At 41.5% G+C, this 19,112-nt stretch overlaps 1 protein-coding gene and 1 long non-coding RNA gene across 2 annotated transcripts; both read left to right on the forward strand.

Moving 5' to 3' along the window:
• The first annotated feature begins 701 nt into the window (after positions 1-701).
• On the forward strand, positions 702-5,594 carry sdhaf3 (succinate dehydrogenase complex assembly factor 3). The gene is made up of 2 exons (XM_024294276.2): positions 702-1,082; positions 5,168-5,594. Exons 1-2 carry the CDS (start codon positions 906-908, stop codon positions 5,360-5,362), a joined length of 372 nt encoding a protein of 123 aa, XP_024150044.1. The 5' UTR covers positions 702-905; the 3' UTR covers positions 5,363-5,594.
• Positions 5,595-17,914: 12,320 nt separating this feature from the next.
• Positions 17,915-18,723, forward strand: LOC118599531. The gene is made up of 2 exons (XR_004948932.1): positions 17,915-18,522; positions 18,651-18,723. It is a non-coding gene; the product is annotated as an uncharacterized LOC118599531 (long non-coding RNA).
• Positions 18,724-19,112: the final 389 nt, after the last annotated feature.

Genomic DNA, 19,112 nt, shown 5'->3' on the forward strand with positions numbered 1-19,112 from the left:
TTTAGATGTCCTTTTGGGCCCTCAAAACAGGCAAGTAGTTTCTCTACAGATCTGCAGTCTCAAGATAATGTTGGATCCTTTTTTGGCAGAAATATTACATCTAGTAACTAATTAGCACAATTCTCTCACCCCATCTCTCACAAAAAGGGATTTTTATCATTTATTTTTACATTTTTATTGAGCTTTTTTCACCATTTAAAATTTCAATTCATCCAGATAATGCTGTCTTGGAGTTATCATGGCATTTGGAATCAGAGATTAGTTTCTTGAAGCGGGGCTGCACGGTGGCGCAGTGGTTAGCGCTCTTGCCTCACAGCGAGAAGGCCCCGGTTCGACTCCCGGCTGGGACCCTTCTGTGTGGAGTTTGCATGTTCTCCCCATGCATGCGTGGGTTTTCACCGGGGACTCCGGCTTCCTCCCACCGTCCAAAAACATGCTTCATAGGTTAATTGGTGACTCTAAATTGCCCCTAGGTGTGCATGTGAGAGTGTATGTGTATGTGTGTGTGATTGAGGCCCTGCGACAGACTGGCGACCTGTCCAGGGTGAACCCCGCCTTCGCCCATCAGTAGCCGGGATAGGCTCCGCGACCCCGAAAGGGATGAAGCGGTTAAGAAGATGGATGGAGTTTCTTGAAGCGTGGAATTTTAAGTCCAGTTTTATTTACTGAGCTTTCTTTGCTGTAGTTCTCCTTCCAACCACCAGAGGGAGACAGAACCGACCGAAATCCGCGTGGCAGAAGAAGAGCAACCAGAGAGTGAACTTCCGTGTAAACAAGGTCGTGGTTGGATAACATTTGCATGACGCCAGCTCGCGGCGGGTTCGGGCTCCTAAAGTTCGGGTCCCGGTTCGAGGAGAGGGTCTCTGCTTCAGGAGGTGAGCGCGGGTGAGAGAAACCTGAGGAAAATGTCGGGCGTCGCTCACGTGTCCAGAGTCCGCGCGCTCTACAAAAGGATTCTGGTCCTGCACCGGTTCCTGCCGCTCCACCTGCGAGCTCTGGGAGACCAGTACGTGAAAGAGGAGTTCCGGAGACACAAGGGGGTCACGGAGGTGGAGGCGGGACGCTTCATGGTGGAGTGGGAGGTGAGCAGATGGTGACAAAATGTCCATCACATTTACTTCAGTGAGATGACTTCATAGAATCTTTAATAAATCAATGAAAATATGAATTATTCAATCACAATTGTTTTAAGACATCAATGGGTTGACTGTCATTTACTTAACTAGCAACGTCCTATGTGTAGTTATGATGAATGCCTCCTACAGTAAAGAATCTTAATGAAATTATTTAACAATATTACATTTTACTGTTAAAGAAATAATATCAACACAACAGTGCACAGTGTTTAAATACAGTCCACACTTTTCTAAATAACTATGAGGCTGGCTGCATCTGAACGTTACACAAGCATGCTGCCTTCACTGACCCACGGATTTTGACTAAAACATGTACTTGGTTTCATAAATGAAAATGATTCTTGAATAGATTGATAACGATGCGACTCACACATCATCTATCTAAAAACCTTGCCCTGATTTAAGAATATTCAAATTGACAGGGTTGATTTTTTAATAGTTTGACCTCAGATCAACAGGTTCCGTCCTTGTTGTGAAAGCGGCTGAAATGAGATTCCTCCACTAGCTACTCCCTAATGCTGCATTCACACCAGCCTTAAGCCACCACTTCCAATGAAAAGTCTATGTAAAAGCACGTAGATGCGCATTTTGGGCTTCCATGTTCAAAATTCTCGCTTACGCAAACTCAGATTTGGTAGTGACGTCCCTTAAATTCACGGAAGTGCCAACTGTTTGATAATTGATCATGAAGGACAAATTGATAACTGTGGTTTGTGCCCACTTTGATGTTTTGCATCAAGTTCCTTCTTCTGGACAAGCCCCTCCCTGGTTGTGCAGTGTGAATGCCATGGGCCAAATGCATGTTCAAGAACCTGCTTCACGTGTCCGTAGTTCTAGAGATAAGGTGCGGAGCTCGGTGTATAGCTGCTGATCCTACACATCAAACAGAGCCAGCTATCTGGTCCAGATGCCTCCCTGGAGAGGTGCTCTGGGTATTTTCCACCGAGCAGAGACCCTGGAAAGATCCTGGGATTTTTGTCTAAGAAGGTAAACATGAGGAGTTACAGACACTCACATGATCATAATGCTGCCATGATTAGTTGATAAATAAAATTGTCGACACGCGATTGTGTTCAATAAAAACATGAAAGTAAGTAAATTTCGGTGTGATTTAGGCAAATGTTTTTCTCCGTTGTTGTTATTTAGATAAAAAAAAACACATCATGTGTCCCTTTCATACAGAATTTGAGGTACTCCTAAAGGGTTCAAATACTTTTTTTTGTTGGAAAAACACAAAGTAATTCCACAGTTGCAAATTTGCTAAATTTATGAGCGGACAAGCAGGTTGTCACCTCAAACTCTGTCACAAAAATGTCTGGACGGTGTTGATGCTTTGTCCGAAAATGACCACATGGGGGCAGGAAAGACCTCAACATTTCAACAGCTGCTCACAAACCAGATCCTGATGCTGCCGGAACATCCTAAACCCACTCTAACCTAATCTGTTATTAGTGAATAAAACAAAAGTGGCTACTTAAAAATTAAAAGCCTTGATATATGACAGCAAGAAAAGGGAAAAGTTTGTGTTATAAAGCAGGCGTGGATCCACTCGAAAAAGCAGCAAATGAGCAAAGACAATGTTAATTATGTTATCACCTTAAAGTTTCCCCAAATGTACTAACAGGAAATGATACCTACTGAAATATTTACTAATTTTTACCAGCTCCACAGGCCAGTCTGGACGAAAAGTAAAATAATGAGCCTTCAGGATCCCAGCACGAATTCTGTCCTTCTCTGACTGAATATTAAACAGCCCATACATCATTAAGATTTTCATTTTCCTGACAGGAACAGTAAATTGCGTTTTTTACCCCCACACACACATTTAATTTTGTTTAATGAAAGTATAAAGAACACACAGAGGAGCGCTCCGCCGAGCTCAGCTGAGCTGCTAATGGGCATAATGAAGTGATTACAGCCGCAGTCCCCGTGAAGCTCTGGCTTTTAGAGAGGAGCGGCGTCCTTCCTGCCCGTGACTGGTGAGGAAGCAGCGTCATTGTCCAATCAGGACAAACAGTACAGCGGTTCATGTTCACGTCCCAACAAGGATGAGAGCAGGACCACAGCCTGATGGGGACGAGGTTCATAATCAGGCTCTGAGTCCAAGTGGGTCTTGTTCCTCTTCTGTTGAGGCGTGGCGATGACCTAAAAAGACTTTTTTGCCAGAAGCTGCCAGATTCCTGCACTCCATCACTTTCCTTTCACGATCTGTCCAGTAATGACAAACCCACAGCTGAGTCATGACCAGGAGCGACTTAGTCCTTTACCTGTTCACCCCTGCTGTGCATCAACTTACAAAAATGGCCACTATATAATAAGCAAGCAATCATCTGGTCCTTCGGTCTGGTTTTCATAATCAGACTCTTGGGGTTCTTGTTCCAACAGCTCTTCACTCTTTCTTTAAAGACCCACTTTAATAAAAAATCATGTTTTTGGTGTTTTTGTGGCATGTTTCTGATTATGGAGGACAAATATAAAGAAAATTGAGCTCAAAACTGCCTTTCTGAGTATTTTTTTTAATTTAAATTGTTGTGAAAAATGCTGTTTTAAAAAGTTTACGATGTAGAAACCACGCTGGTCGGACCTCAAGCTCCCTGCTCCACTGCTGATGCATCTATCTGTACACATAGTTTCCTCATCCAAGCTGGCTCAAAACTTTTTACAGGAATTTTTGTTGGAATGGTAATGTTAGGTTGGGGTTGTGAGTAGTGGTGGTGGGGAGGGGGATTGACTTTTAGATACATTGATTATGATCCATAAATAATTCTAAAATGTTTGTAAAATTTCAGATGTTCATTTAGTCAGCAATGTATGTTTAGATCGACCGCGCGTTAGCATTAGCTGTCCTATAGGAAATCCCATTATACGTTAGCATCAAGCTAGCAGACTTTTGCTTTATGTGTTGGATCAATCTCTACTTTTATGGATTGATTATTGATCTATTAAGCTTAGATTGATTCAGATAGGTTAATTTGATTTTATCAATCCAGTCCTATAGAGAGCTCTCAACAATGGAACAGGGGGCGGGGTTGCTCTGAGCCAATTGTACCGCCCACAACTTAGAGGTGGATTTCTGATGAACTCCTGCTGCTCTGCAGAAACCAAGTCCTAGAAAAGAAGAAAGAACTCCTAGTAAACGTCACAGGTTTTTTTTTTTTGGCTAAAAATGAAAAAAATCCTAACTAAAAGACCATTGGGAACCATTTTACAAAAGAACAAAGGAGGATCGGCGTGGGTCTTTAACCTGGAGAAGAGAGCATCCTCACTATTTTATCTTTGTTTTAGCTGATGTGCTTATTGAGGTTTTTTTGCAACTTAAAGCCAGTTGTCGCCATGGTTACTTTAAGCAGACGGGCAGTAAGTGTTTGCGACCCGCCGCGCTGCAGCAGCTGCCGGAACACAAGCGGCGTTGGAGCGCTGAGCTCACCAGCACAGCAGGATTTCCGCTCCGGCTCAGCTTCCTCGCCGGCGAGCACTAGTCTGGGACCAGATGAGGAGCAAGTCCCAAATGAGATTACTGGGCTTGAGTGCTGCAATTCTAATCCATTTATTTCAGTGGCGCCCATGGGAGGGCTCCAATAAACGGTGTCCCGTGGGCCAAATGGGCTCTCAGAGGAGGAACACAAAGGCATTTGAGAATGAAGCGTTCAGAGCGAGGGGATGGTTTTGATTTCATCTGAGAAAGGATCTTAAAAATGTAAAGCTACATCATGGAGGATTGCTCTGAATTTAAACTTGTTAAAGTTGTGGAGGCCAGAAAAAAAGCGCTGCTCCAAGTTGTTAATCCAAGTATCAAGGGGAGCACCCAGAACCATTTTTGTCCCAACTCTATGATGACGTTTTGGTCCCACCAAGAACACCCAATGTCTGTGTAATGATAATAACAGGATCTACTGCTGCTGCTGATCTCAAGGTTTTTTTTTTTTTGCTATGTCAAAGTTGTGGTTCTGAAGTTCCACCATCATGAAAGATGATGCTTGTTTCAGTCTTTCTGCCGGTCCTGACCCTGTTCTGTTGTGTGTCTCACCCAGAACTACAAGGACACCCTGCAGGCTCAGGTGCTGGAGGCGGCGGGCCGGGGGCCCGGCTCCGTGAAGTTCGGTGCTGACCTGCCGGAGCAGAGACTCAGCGACTTCCAAAACGAGCAGATCGGGCAGCTATACGAGCTCATGCTGGAGTCCACAAAACCCAACAAACAGTTTGACGTCCGCGAGGACGAACGCTGATGCAGCGGGCCGCAGAGGGAGGAGGGACAGTGTATCAGAGGATCAGAGGGGCAGGATCTCGAGGCCTTCATGGTGCTTTGAAGATGTTGTTGTCTCGAACTTCGCTCTTGCTCGCAGCAGAAACACTCCTCAGAACTTCTGACCATTTCAGCTGCATTTCTGTCTGACTCTTGAATGGGTGGGGGCAGGGGTGAACAATATGAAGAATAAAGTCAATATCTGCCTCAGAAAATCTTTTATCTATCTCCTTAGAATGGTCACACACACAAACACAGACACACACCTTTTGTCTTTAGCTTGGCGACCCCCCATGAAGAGAGGACAGGAAATGTGAAATTATGTTAATGTCTTCAATGTCAATCATGAATTTCCCCAAAAACAAACTGCTTAGTCATGATTTTGACTTTCTTCAGATTTTCAGATGGCTTTCAGGCACAGATAGGCCCCTCCCCTTTTCTGATAGTCATCATCCTCCTGACGCAGAGGTGACCGAGGCTGAAGAGGGTTCTGTTACCAGAGGTGGAGACACTTTAGAGTAGGTAGAAACCCAAAATTGTTCCTCAGAAACGTAGAATACAGTATTCCCTCACTATATTGCTATAGATTTATATTAGTGAGTGCCTGGTGATATGGATACATACATACATATCGCGATATGTGTCTCACAATAAACATTGCGATATGTGTCTCACGATACACATCCCGATGTATGTCTCACGATAACATCGCGATATGTGTCTCACGATAAACATTGCGATGTGTCTCACGATACACATCGCAATGTATGTCTCACGATAACATCACGATATGTGTCTCACGATAAACATTGCGATGTGTCTCACGATACACATCGCAATGTATGTCTCACGATAACATTGCGATATGTGTCTCACGATAAACATTGCGATATGTGTCTCACGATAAACATTGCGATATGTGTCTCACGATACACATCGCGATGTATGTCTCACGATAACATCGCGATATGTGTCTCACGATAACATCGCGATATGTGTCTCACAATAAACATTGCGATATGTGTCTCACGATACACATCGCGATGTATGACTCACGATAACATCGCGATATGTGTCTCACAATACACATCGCAATATATCCCTAGACTGAACAATCTTTCACTTTTCAGTACCCATTCCAAGTCAAAGCTAAATAGTACGTTTTATAACAATAAAAACTCAGAGACTGACTGAGCATTTAACACGAGCTGGTTCTCTTGAGATCTTGTTGTTTTGGTCACGATGCAGAGCTGCTGAAAGAGATTCATTGGGCTGTGCTGCCAACTAGCGGGGGTTTAGATGGAAAACCAAAAAGGGCTCGTAAATAATCAAATATTGTCTATTCAGAATTTTAAATTGATGCAAAAATATCACCAAATAAAATATCACGATATATCGCCAAAATGATTTTCTTCTACATGGGGCAGCTGTGGTGCAGTGGTAGGGCGGTCAACTCCTAATTAGAGGATTGCGAGTTTAATTCCCGCCTTGCTAGCCCATGTGTCAAAGTGTTTGTGCGCAAATTTGCTTAATTTGTTTTTTCAAAGTGCTTTGTGTTCTGCGTTCTGATTGGCTGTTGACCTTGTTGGTCTCCACCATGTTTGTTGTACAGAATATTTTCAGCTTGCCAAATCTACAAAAATCCAGATCTTTGTTTTATATCTTATAACAATTAACTTTGAGAGTTTACACCTGGAAAGTATGTCTCTCTGAAAAGTGCCTTATAATATTAATAACACAATAATTATTGTGTGTGTGTGTGGGGGGGGGTTGGAAAATTTCAGGTATTCTGGGTTATTTTTGAAATGCAACTTCCACAATAAAGTAGGGAGAAGTGCTCATAAAATAAAGATCTGAGTCTCTCAAAAATTGTAAAGGTGCAACCTCCAAATCCAAGAGATGTCCCAATCAGGGTTTTTTTGGGCCCAATCCGATTCAAAGTAATTTGGTTTTGAGTATCTGCTGTTTGAGAGTCCTGATCCGATGCTTTGATAACACATTTTAAAAGTTAACAAATTTAATAAACAGATTCAGGTTTTCACTATTTTTATTTCACTATTATTATTTTATCATTTAACAATTAAACAGTGGACTTTTGTGAAGTATTTTTAACAACATTTAAAAATAGTTTAACTATTACCCTAAAAAGAAATGATTATCTAGTAAGTATAGGTGATAAAGTTTAGTAACTTTATCTTTAATATCTTTAGATCTATTGAGCATTTCATTAAAAAATTTTTAAAAAATTAAGGATAATATGTTGTAGCATAAATATGATGATGAGTATTCATGTTTTTTTTTTTTTAAAGATTACGGGGTTCTTTTATTTTCTATGTATACATTTATTTATTTTTACTTCTTATGACTTTGACCTCTTAAGAAAATCACATTTTCAGTTTTATTACCACATTTCTTAACTTTTATTTCTCTGTCAGAAAAAGAAAAAAAGGGAGTGTCAAGGAACAGCTCAGGTGGTAAGTGGTTAAATCTCAGAGCTAGCAGTTAGCAGCTGCTGTGCAGTCTATCAGCAGCACGAAGAGAACTTAACATAAAAAAATGATTTTTTTTTTTCAGTTGAAATGCATTTTAAGCTATTTTTTGCTTTAAGACAAACTAATAACGACACTTGCTGTCAGTTTAAGGCGTTTTTAAAACTTATTGAACATCTCGCTAGCATGATTGAACTGTTTTTGTTAGCCTCCTACTTGAAATGCTGCCATATTCTGCTGCACTTTCCGGTAATAAGATGTTGTGATTCATTCATGGTTTCTAGTGAAGTATTTATCCGGACCAATAAGTTTGAAATATAAAGCACTGATTATAATAAGAATAAATTAAATATCTGATACTGATTAGGAGACGACATTCAATACTGATTGAATCATCAACCACGTGATTGAGGAGAGATTTCGATCATATGATCAGATAGGGACGTCCCTAACAAATATCATAGTTTGTTCATTAGAGTCATGATTTTCTCGATAACAGCTTAAGTCCCTCTATCCCTTCAGCTCAATGGTTTCCTGAAAGCCTGGAGCTCTAACTCCAAACCTCTGGCTTCATTTGTGTCTGTGCAACTCCAAATCTGCTTCTTTTGGCTGATAACTTCCCCACCAGCATGGTGCTTCCATGTGTCATTGTGGTTGGTGTTCCTCCATCAACATTCAGAATATTTCTTCCAAAAAAGTGGAGGAAGACAAAAATGTAGACACGTCTCCCCGACGCCTCGAGGACCCAGACCATTTTTATCCCAGAGAGCATCTGTTCTTTGGAAAAGAATAGAAAATAGTTTTATTATTTTTGACAGATCTGAAGCAATCTGTCCCCACTGTGTGTCCAAAGGCACTCTGGTGCCTCCAAGCCTCAGGAGAAAGACTGGAGAGCAAAAGCTTTTCCTTTTTTAAAGTCTGACAAAAACATTTCAACCCAAAAAAGGGTGAGCCAACGGAAACCGGAACTTCCAGAAATCTAATTCATGTTTCTGATCCTTCTGCCTGCTCAGTTTGTCAGCAGCCAAAAAAAATATATTTTTAATAGTCTTCAACAGGAAGACTGAGATGAACAGAGAAGAATTGAGGTCTAGGAGAGAGGTAGCAGGCTTCTTTGGTGAGTCTGAACATAGCATACCAGAAAAATGGACTAAAGGTATAATTATCAAAGCTCCAAAGAAGGGCACACGAAGCGACTGTAACAGGACGGCCCAAGATCACCTGGCGCCGAACAATAGAAGCTGAGCTGAAAGAATTTAGACACACCATCTACACCTTGGCCTGCAATCGTCAGAAATGGAAAGATTTTATTGCTGCCCTAAGTGTCTTAAGCCGTAAAGGCAGTGAAAGTGAGTGAAAGAACATAAAAACTTGACAGAAAATAAAAACTTGAATTGGTAGAATCTTTTTTTCTTCTACTTCTTGGCAACAACTCTTGTTTTTGGTTTATTGGACTCAATTTCTGAACTTTCAAGAGATGGTTAATATTGATAATTGAACTGACTTCCAACATTTTAAGTTAAAAGGTTTGAGAAGAAATAATTTTACCTTAACAGCTGTGGCTTTGAAAGCAGTTCTGAGAGGCCTTCCACCTTCAACACCTTACAGGGACACGGGAAAACTTCAGCTCCAAGTTGACTGCTGGGATCTTTAGAAAACTACCAAAGAAGTCTTATCTGTCTGAGAGGAACTACCAAACTGCATCAGAAAAAAGCCTGAAAAGTGAAGACTGTCACATCAGAAAGAAACCAAACCCATCATTTTAGCAGAACTCCCTTTTTCTGCACGGCGGCGGTGTGGTGGTAATGTGGGGTTGTATAGGTGAAAGACCACCTGCTGTCTTACATCAACCTCTGAAAGAAGGAGCTTCCTTTTAGGGCTAATTCTGGACTTTCTTTGTTCCTCATTTGTAATTCCTTCTTCAAGTAGGAGTGAGAGACTGGGGGGGCTGTGGAGTGATATTTTTACATCAGAACATCAGGGTGGGGGGTGTGTGAGTGGAGCAGTAATCAGGAGCCTAATGTGAAGCGGCAGCGGGGAGAAGGAGCCTGTCCTGAGTGACGCCCTCATGAGCAGCCATGACATTTCATGTGGCCGTGGCCTGTCCCGCAGGGCCGGGTCTCCGACTCCGACACGCTCAACACCCGCTCACACCCCAGATCATGGCCGAGCCTGGTTTTGGAGGTGGGGGTGAGGAGGGGGGTGCTGATGTGACACAGAGCATTAGCGCTGGGTTTCTGCATCCTTTCAGTCACTATGACGGCCCACACCGATGGTCAGAACAGAGCCGGAGTTCAGTGAAGGTCATGAAACAAGAAGATGCGCTTCCAATCAAACATGGAGGAGCAGAAGAAACTGTCAGCATGACACTAAAGTGGCCAAAGATCTCCACTCTTGGTTAAATTCACAAACATAGTTACTTTATCACTTCATCAACAATGACGACAGGCTTTTACAAAGAAAGACGGTGTTGATTGAAATGTCCTGCCCAAGGACACAATGACCTTCATCTTACCAGTTTTGCTTGAGCTAGAGTGGGACAACATGCATGAAAGTGACATTGGGGTACACCCTGGACGATGTGCCAGTTCATTACAAGGTCACAGAACAACACACGCTCACATCTAGAAACAATTTAGATTCACCAGTTAACTTAAAATGCATCTTGGACTGTGGAAGGAAGCTAGAGTGCCCATAGAAAACCCATGAATGCTCGATGAAGAACATGCAAACCTTTCATAGAAAGGACCCAGCTGGGATCTGATCTAAAGCATCTTGCTGTGAGGTGAGAGAGCTAATACTTCTCATCCCATCCTTCGGTTTTCTTAACCTGCTTTATCCCTTTCAGGATCATTGGTTTGCTAGAGCCTAACCTGGCAACTGTTGGGCAAAAGTTGGGACAATTTAGAGTCATCAATTAATCTATGAAGCATGTTTTTGGACTGTGGGAGGAACTCGCGGAAGCTCCACACAGAGAGGACCCAGTTGGGATTTGAACCACGGGCATTTTTGCTGTGACCACTGCACCAACCTTTTAGCTCTTTATTTCCACCTTTGCCTCTTATCCCTGACGGCAACAAGTTTGTCTTTCTGTATCGTTGATTATGAATACAGCTGAATGTGACGTCACCACAGAAAATGCTTACTTCCATCTCCAGCAAAATTAAGCTAATTCAATTGCCATTTTTCCGTGATACGGATGTCGCCATTTGGAGCCAGTTGACGATGATCGGTCCGAGTCGTCTTAAGTCAACGTCGCTATGGCACCTACTGTTGCCAATCAGGAGTAAGATTGAAAGTGGCTTGGGAAAAGCTGTCAATCAAATGTTCAAGGCACATGCGTTTACTGAGGCATCTGATTGGTCAGTTTATAACTTGAATAATTTGCAATAATGAAAAAAATTGGGATTAGCAAGAAGATGTTAAGAAATGTATCAGGGCAAGAATTGACATTCTGACTAATGGATGGATTAAGTAATTTATTTCTCAATAGATGTCTATGGGATTTTGGCTTCTTGGAGTCAATGGGTACTTCCTGTTTGGAACATTAGGGGGGAGGGATCAAGCTGTCCAGTTTCTATAGTTTTTTTTTTTTTCCCCTCAGGGTTAACCAAAAATTATCCATTTTGTAGAACTGTTGGCCTTGTCGAGTGAATATCATAAATAATCAGAAGAGTAATGAAATGTCTAGATGCATCTTCACAAACCTGTTATCACCTGAAAAGGAGTGACAGGAAAACTGTCTGCCTTTTCCAGTTGCTTTTGCGTCCCCTGGTGTTTTGGAGGTTTCAGTGCAGCCTCTTATACATCCCTGAAGGGCCTATTTCATGCAAAATCAATTTTAATTCTTCATGAAAAACACCCCCACAGCAGTATTTTGCTCCATTCACACATCTGAGTATTCCTCTAAAATCCTGCTCTCTGAGAACCAGCCCCTTCCAACTCGTGAAACGACCGGGTCCTCACATTGTGATGTAGACAAGAACAGCCCCTTTCAGGAAGAGTCTGCACTGCCAGCTAGGCTAACACACACACTTTCTCTGCAGAGCTAGTGGTGAATCACAAAATGTAGGCCTGTCTTTGCTTTTTTGTGTCTGTGGATGAAACGCAGACACGCTGCTGAGGGGGGCTCTAGGTTGACGTCATGAAATGGGCAGCACCCACATGGAGATAGAGGCATTTTTCTCCCAGGTAGGAAAAGAGTTCACAAAAATAACTAATTAAAAAATGTTCTTTAGTGTGCCAAAGGTAATATATTATCATATATATGGATATAGTTCACTCTGAAAGGCTTAAGAATAGCATGACATAGGCCCTTTAAAGCCTCCTGAAATACTGAGCTGAGATCTTCCCTTATAACTTTCCTTCCTATGGAAGCTTGACAAGTTAAGTTAGTTAACTGAAAATTTAGATGTAACCTACTATGAAGAATTTGTGACTTTAACTAAACTTGAGCTTCCTTCTTCTGAAACCTTTAGGAAAAAAATTACTGATGACAAAAACGAAGAGTTTTTTCAAGTTTTAATTACGATTTCCACTAATTGTTCTATATGTGAAGCTTTCAAATAATGACCTATTCATTTGCTTCTTAAACAAACTGATTTACGAGTTGATTCATATATAATATTAACCGCTAAACGGTGGCAAATGAACTTTTGGGTGCGGGTATGTTAGATCTTTATTCCTTGCTACCTTCACAAGCTTTTGCATGAAGTGCAACTGTGGTTGTTTGCAATAAAATACCAGAAAACCTGGATAAAGATGCGGTGCAATAAAAATGCAAAAAAAAAAGGAAATGAGAAGTGCTACTGGATGCATGCATAAACACTTGAAGGAAAAATATGTCAAAGACAGTGAAGAAACTGAGAAACCATGTCTGCAGGCCTCTGCCATCAACAGACGGAAACCACTCTACTTAAAAAGATGACAACAAACAGGCTGTTGAAACAGTGCTGGAAATAAAAATGTAAAGCTTCGATGTTAGAAAAACAAACCTTAAACTTGATCAAATCACTGAGAGGATTTCAGTTTAACTCGATCAGAGCAGCAGCTGCTGTTAAACTGAATGTACGATGAGAAAAACAAGCCTCGATGTGCAGCTGCTGTTACCTGGTGGACACGTGCACACGCTCAGACACTGAGAACACTAAAACTGAGTTCAGTCTGATCTCACCTTGTAGTTAAGACTTTCACAGAAACAGGATGAAGATACCAGCTTGTTTCTTCATTCAAATTCACATAAGTCTAGGAAGACACACACCCAGTGGTTGCCAAAATGGACAAAAACCCCTATTACGGGTCCTTCATGAGTCCTCTCTGATAAGTTGGACAATCATCATCAAGATGTGTTCAAATACAAAAATATTAATTATTCTTTGTTTGGTGAGACTAAAGGATTTTGGAGAATATTAAGATCATAAGACATCCAGAGCCCTGCTTTACCTGTATTTTACTTTATGTAAAAAGGAATACAGATTTGTTTTTAACAATTTGCCTGCATAGCTAACTAGTTATATTAGCATAGAAACAGCTCAAGGTTCTGTTTGTTCTACAACGTTTTGCCAAATGATGACAGATCTTCACAGCTTTATTGATCATACTCACCTCTAAGCCTCCTGACAAACAAGTTCCAGTAGGAACCAGTTTTAGGTATAAACATTATAGATAGATCATAGATCAGAATGATAGATACATTTTTTTATCTTAACTAATCCATAGAAATTGTAATTGTTGGGTTTAGAGCAGGGATAGTGAAGATTAATATAAAAGAGAAATCATTGTATGTCTTTTGTCGATTGATCATTTGTGTTCTATACTTTAATTTTGATACTAAACTCCAGATCCTCCTAAAATGATTTTTTTTTTGATGGAACTCTAGTGTGGATCAAACATGAGATCTCTAGTCTGCATTTTACCTCAGGGTGAATGCAGACATGCAGCACTGTGGAGACACTTGTTTTGGTAGTCAGAATGGTAAATGCAGTTGAATGCCTTTCTTTAACGTCCAAAGTTCTTAAGTCACAATTCTATTTACTTAGATTCATACAATGATGACAGCTCCACTGTCGAACACTGCCACCAACTTATAACCACCAGGAGCAATGTGGGGTTCGGTGTCTAAGGACACTTCAACACATGGATAGGCAGAGTGTGAACCGAACCAATCTTTAAATCGACGTTGACCGCTCTACGAGTGCACGATGGCCACCAAGAAAACAAAAGAAAATGCCAGTTTCTTTCATCTCAGTTTGTACAAGTCATTTTGAGGGAATTCCCCCCCAAGTATGCTGCTGCTGGAACTAAATGTATTTTTATCATTTATATTGAAATCAACCAGATGACGGTGGAAAATTGCGTCTCACTTTGTGTATTTTTTTCCCATTCCTGGGTAACGTAAATGGCATATACTTGATGAAAGTAAGCCCGAGTGGTCCGGAGCAGCATTCCACTAAGGGAATTGGAGGCGGAATGCCGCTCCAGCTGGAGAGATCAGCAGTGCGGCTGGTTTTTTACTACATAATAAATGACAGAAGCTGCGGTTGCTCTTATGGAAGTAAAAAATGACAATTGACATGGCATAGTACTTTCTACTTTCATCACTGTTTATATAACGCTTTGCTACTATCTTAGAATGCCCTCAGCACTTAGCAGTCACAGTCCCACTCACCCATTTACACATAAACAAGTTGCAGCTCCACCTCAACCATCCCATTCTATTCTTCTATGGACCTACAACCGATGGGGGTCCTCAAGAGATACAAGTCACAACTGTTTAATGGGCCCATTTTGGAAACGCTCAAATATCATACTGGACTGCTCAGTGGAAACAAGTCTTTTGACTTATGGGTAGACAGAGCAGGAACTAAACATGCAATATTTCAATCATAGGTCGATCGCTCCATAACGCCATAAAGACCACAAACAGCTGGTGAGGTCTCTCACCGTTATTTCATTTTTTAGCCAAAACCCAAGAATGAGCACCATTGAACCAACACCCTCACCACATAGTCAGTGTCCTTGTGCAGGGAAGTCCTCTTATTCTACCAGTTGGTGTCTGCAACCTTTTATTAGTTTGAGGTATACCAGATGAAAATCCTTTATTCTCACTTTGAGGCTTATCAGTCTTCATCAGAACATCTCAAGTTCTGCCTTCATCTGCTCACACCACAGTCTCATGACACCACTGTCTCGTATGAAATTAAGCAGAGCAAGTTCTTATGGTTCTCTGGGGTCTAAGTAGAGTTTGGTTTGGAGCAGTTCAACCAGAAACAATGTGAAGTGGCTCCTCTGCTCCTCTGGGCTGGTCGTGCGCCTGCCTGTCAGGATAATCAGTACTTGTTGCTGCGACAGGGAGCTGGAACTTTGAAGTTCACTGTGGAATAAGTTCATTTGTGTGCAGTGGGGTGGGAGCTGCAGCTGTTATGGATCCTACATGATTCATGACACTGTCAGCTCTCATAAAACTTAAACAGCCCTCATGGGTGACCTGCTAGAAGCTCCAGACGTTTCTACAAAAGCTATGACTCCAGGAGAAAGAAGAAACCTTCACACTGCAACTTGGGTCTTTGTCAAACATCTTTTAGACAACCATCATAAGTTGGAGACATAATCTAAAAAAAAAAAAAAAAAAAAAAAAAACAGAGACCATACTAAACTGAATCCAGCTGTTCATAAAGTCCCTGCATACCCATCACAAACTCAGAGAAGTTTAATGTGCTTTTGCGTGACAAATTTGCGTTACCCGCCTCTCACAAATGACAATGAGAAATCAGGTTTATTTATTGTGAATAGTTCTACAAAAACATCAGTTACAGGTCTACATGTCTGCTACCCGCTGATCGAGTCACTATAAATGTCACATGCCCAAAGCTGAGTTCCTGATTGGCAGATGCCACGTGGCGACCTGCCAAAAATTAGACATTTGAACTTTAGCCCCGCCGCGCAATTCGCGCCAAGCCGCTTAAGTCGCGCTGTTGCTAGACCGCTGTGCCACCCCATCGCGCAAATTGTTCCAAAGGACTTTAGATCGCCTCAATTCACGTCTGTACTATTGACATAACATTGAAACTGGCTGCAGGATTCATGTTTGGGGTGAACATAGCATAAGGCTGGATTTAAAACCAAGGGTACCAGGTCATTTCCCCAGGTGATCCACTTAAGGGCTTTTTTGTACAAGTCAGTCCCTTTCAAAGGAAAACAAAAAAAAACACATGCAACGTTTCACACTGGGCATGTGATTTTGAACGTTCTTTACCTGATACCAGCATATACTTACAGTTTTAAGAGGCTTGGTTTGAAATGTCAAAGCTGTGCAAATCTCACAGATCTTGCTCCAGGCATTTTCTTGGAGTCATATAATCCTGTTGGTCACAAACTGCAATCAATAATTTCTTCTTCAATGACCAACTTAAAAATGGTTGGCACCTCCGTGAATTAGAAGGGATGCCGTCCATATGTCACTACCAAATCCAAGTCCCTGATAGGTGCATTCAATAGTCATGCGTTTTATACATAGAGCCTCAAAACTTACTGAAAGACAAGAGTTTTAAACGCAGAAGCCCAAAATATGCATTTACAAAGACTTTTCATTGGAAGTGGTCGCTAGAAAGCGTATTGTTGAGGACGGAGTTAATGTAGCATTTGAATGAAAATCATAGACCATCATGTTAAAGGTAAAGGTTTTCCTGTTGTATTAGAATCTAGAAACAACTTGAATGTTGGCAAATACAAATTTGATACTGTTTTTAAATGATGCTGCCGTTCACCCAATTGGAACAACAAGTTAGACAACAACTTCTGTCTTTGTCTCTGAGGATCTGGAGACTCCAAAATCTGAGAGAGGTTACAGAAAGTTAACATAGATAAACCAGATGACTTGGTTCTTACTTGGTAGACATGACAAAACCTTTGGACGTGATCCTGGCAGACTGAAGATACCAGTGGAGGAACTCTGGAAGGTGAGTTTGCGAACTGATGAACAATCTAACTCAAAGACAGGTGAAGAGACTTTGCTTTCTACTTCCCAAAGATGGCAGCAGAAGGAGAAGGAAGGTGGTTCTGGAGTTCTCTGGCCTTGTGGAAGAGTGTCCACCCTGAGACTAGAGGGTTGTAAGTTCAAATCCAGGCCGAGTCATACCAAAGACTAAAATGGGAGCGCCTCACTGCTTGACAATCAGCATTAAGGGTTTGGATTAGAGGGTTAAACCACCAAATGGCTCCCGAGTGCAGCTGTGTCTGCAGTTCACCGCTCTCCAAGGGGATGGGTCAAATGCAGAGAACAAATTTACCACACCTAAGTGTGTGACAACTAACAGGACTTTAACTTTAACAGTCCACCTGATTTGTGGTTCTTGAGTATATTTTAGTAAGAATCCACCAAAAGTAAATCCAGGGATAAAATCCAGCAGTTGATTAGGGAGGAAGCCAGTATTAGACTTGTTGTAGACAGAAACTTTATCAGTATGAGCTTGGACTGAAAAATTGTTGAAGGTAGCTCTAGACTTAGGCAGGTCTAGGATAGAAATGTGTTCGACAACGTGGACTTCAATTTCGTTAAAATCTGGAGCAAGCAACAAGTCCGGACACACAAAGCAAGGGGGAATGCTCACTGTTGGTGAGGCACTGACATCATCAGTCAGATTTACAGACATATGAACCCTACGGAGCAGCTTATTCACCTTTTGATTGACAAGAGTTAAAGTGTGTTGTTTAAAATTTCATTTCAGTATTTTTCTTCTGTTTACAAACTGTAGCATAGAAAAATAATCACCAAGATTGTTATTATTGACTTACTTTTACTTATGAAGGTAGTCTGTGTGCTGCTCCTTCTGAAGAAACGGGATGATTAACTTGTTTGTAGAAGTCTTCCTTTTGTTTCTTCAATGTTAAAAGTATCTCTGTCTCAGTGGAGATCACTACCAGTGACGTGTCTAGACAAATTCTTGAGTTTAGGGGTTTAAAAATTAAACACTCCATTTAGAAATTGATGCTAAACAATATTAGAGTTGCTGGACAGCTGCACTTGACTTGCTGGCGCTTTAGCCGCGGTGTCACATTCTCTGGGCTCACCAGCGCCCTCTGCCTTGTAGCATGCGTACTGCCACAAGGTGACTGTCTGCCTCACCTAGTGTGTTTTTAAAGCGCATTTTAGTGGATAAAAAGACTAAATGAGTCACAAACTGGCACCAATGTAATCGGACAGATGGCAAGAGATAAGCAAATTAGGTCATTTTAGAATAAAGCATCTTTTATGATAATTGAAAGACCAAAACTATACAGCGCATGCGTCAGCTGCAGCTACAGTCGGTGTGTGCGGCCTCACCCAGCGCTTTTTGGTGTATTTGAACAGGGTGTCATGATTCTGCTCCACCCTCACCTGCCTGATTGCTTATTCTGAACACCTGCGCGCTCCTCTATTTAAGACTCTTCCCCTCCAGGCTCAGTACTGGATTGTTGTCTACTCCCTGAAGTTCTCTGTACGCACGCCTTGCTATTTTGCCTCGTCCTCGACCCTGCTCACGCTCTGGATTCCTGCTCCTGCCTTCACCCTTCGGTACCTCCGCCTTGGACCCACTCTGATCTCCGTGTTGCTGACCCTCACTTCGTCCACGTCTTGCCGCCCCTGCCTCCTCCTCTGGATATTTCTGCCGCCCTGGTGAGACTGTTTCCCTTCTCTCTCTTATGGATTAATGGACCTCGCTTTATTAAAGGAGTGGATTAAGCGTTGAGTTTCCCTCCGCTTCTCTTTGGATTTACAAATACTAACTTTGACTCTCTTCTCAGAAGAACCCTTGGACTCCCCCTAGTGCTTGGAGGACCTTACTGCAGACATAATAAACTGCTTTACTTAACTAAATCCTGACTCATTGCATTTTGGGGTCCACCTTTGCCTATTATCCCTGACACAGGGAACTCATAAATTTGCTGCTTTTTTACAGAATAAACAATTAAAAACCCACACAGAAAAAGGTAATCATAGAAAACACATGTCTAAAAAATAACATTTTTTTTTCTTTTATTTTCTTCCTTTTTAAAAGAAAAAAAAACATTTTATTTTTCATTTTAAAAAGTATATTCATATAATGTAAATTCATTTTATGTTATTTATTTTATGTAGTTGTGACTGCACGTTACATTTGAGGACCAGGTAAGTAAAATGTTTTCATTGGTACAGGAAGAGAGGACAGAGTACCCATAGGAACAAAAAGGTGTGTTTTGTTGCTATGGGGATAGAATACGATTATC

This window comes from Oryzias melastigma, linkage group LG13 (genome assembly GCF_002922805.2).
Source record: "Oryzias melastigma strain HK-1 linkage group LG13, ASM292280v2, whole genome shotgun sequence".
Classification (NCBI taxonomy): Eukaryota; Metazoa; Chordata; class Actinopteri; order Beloniformes; family Adrianichthyidae; genus Oryzias; species Oryzias melastigma.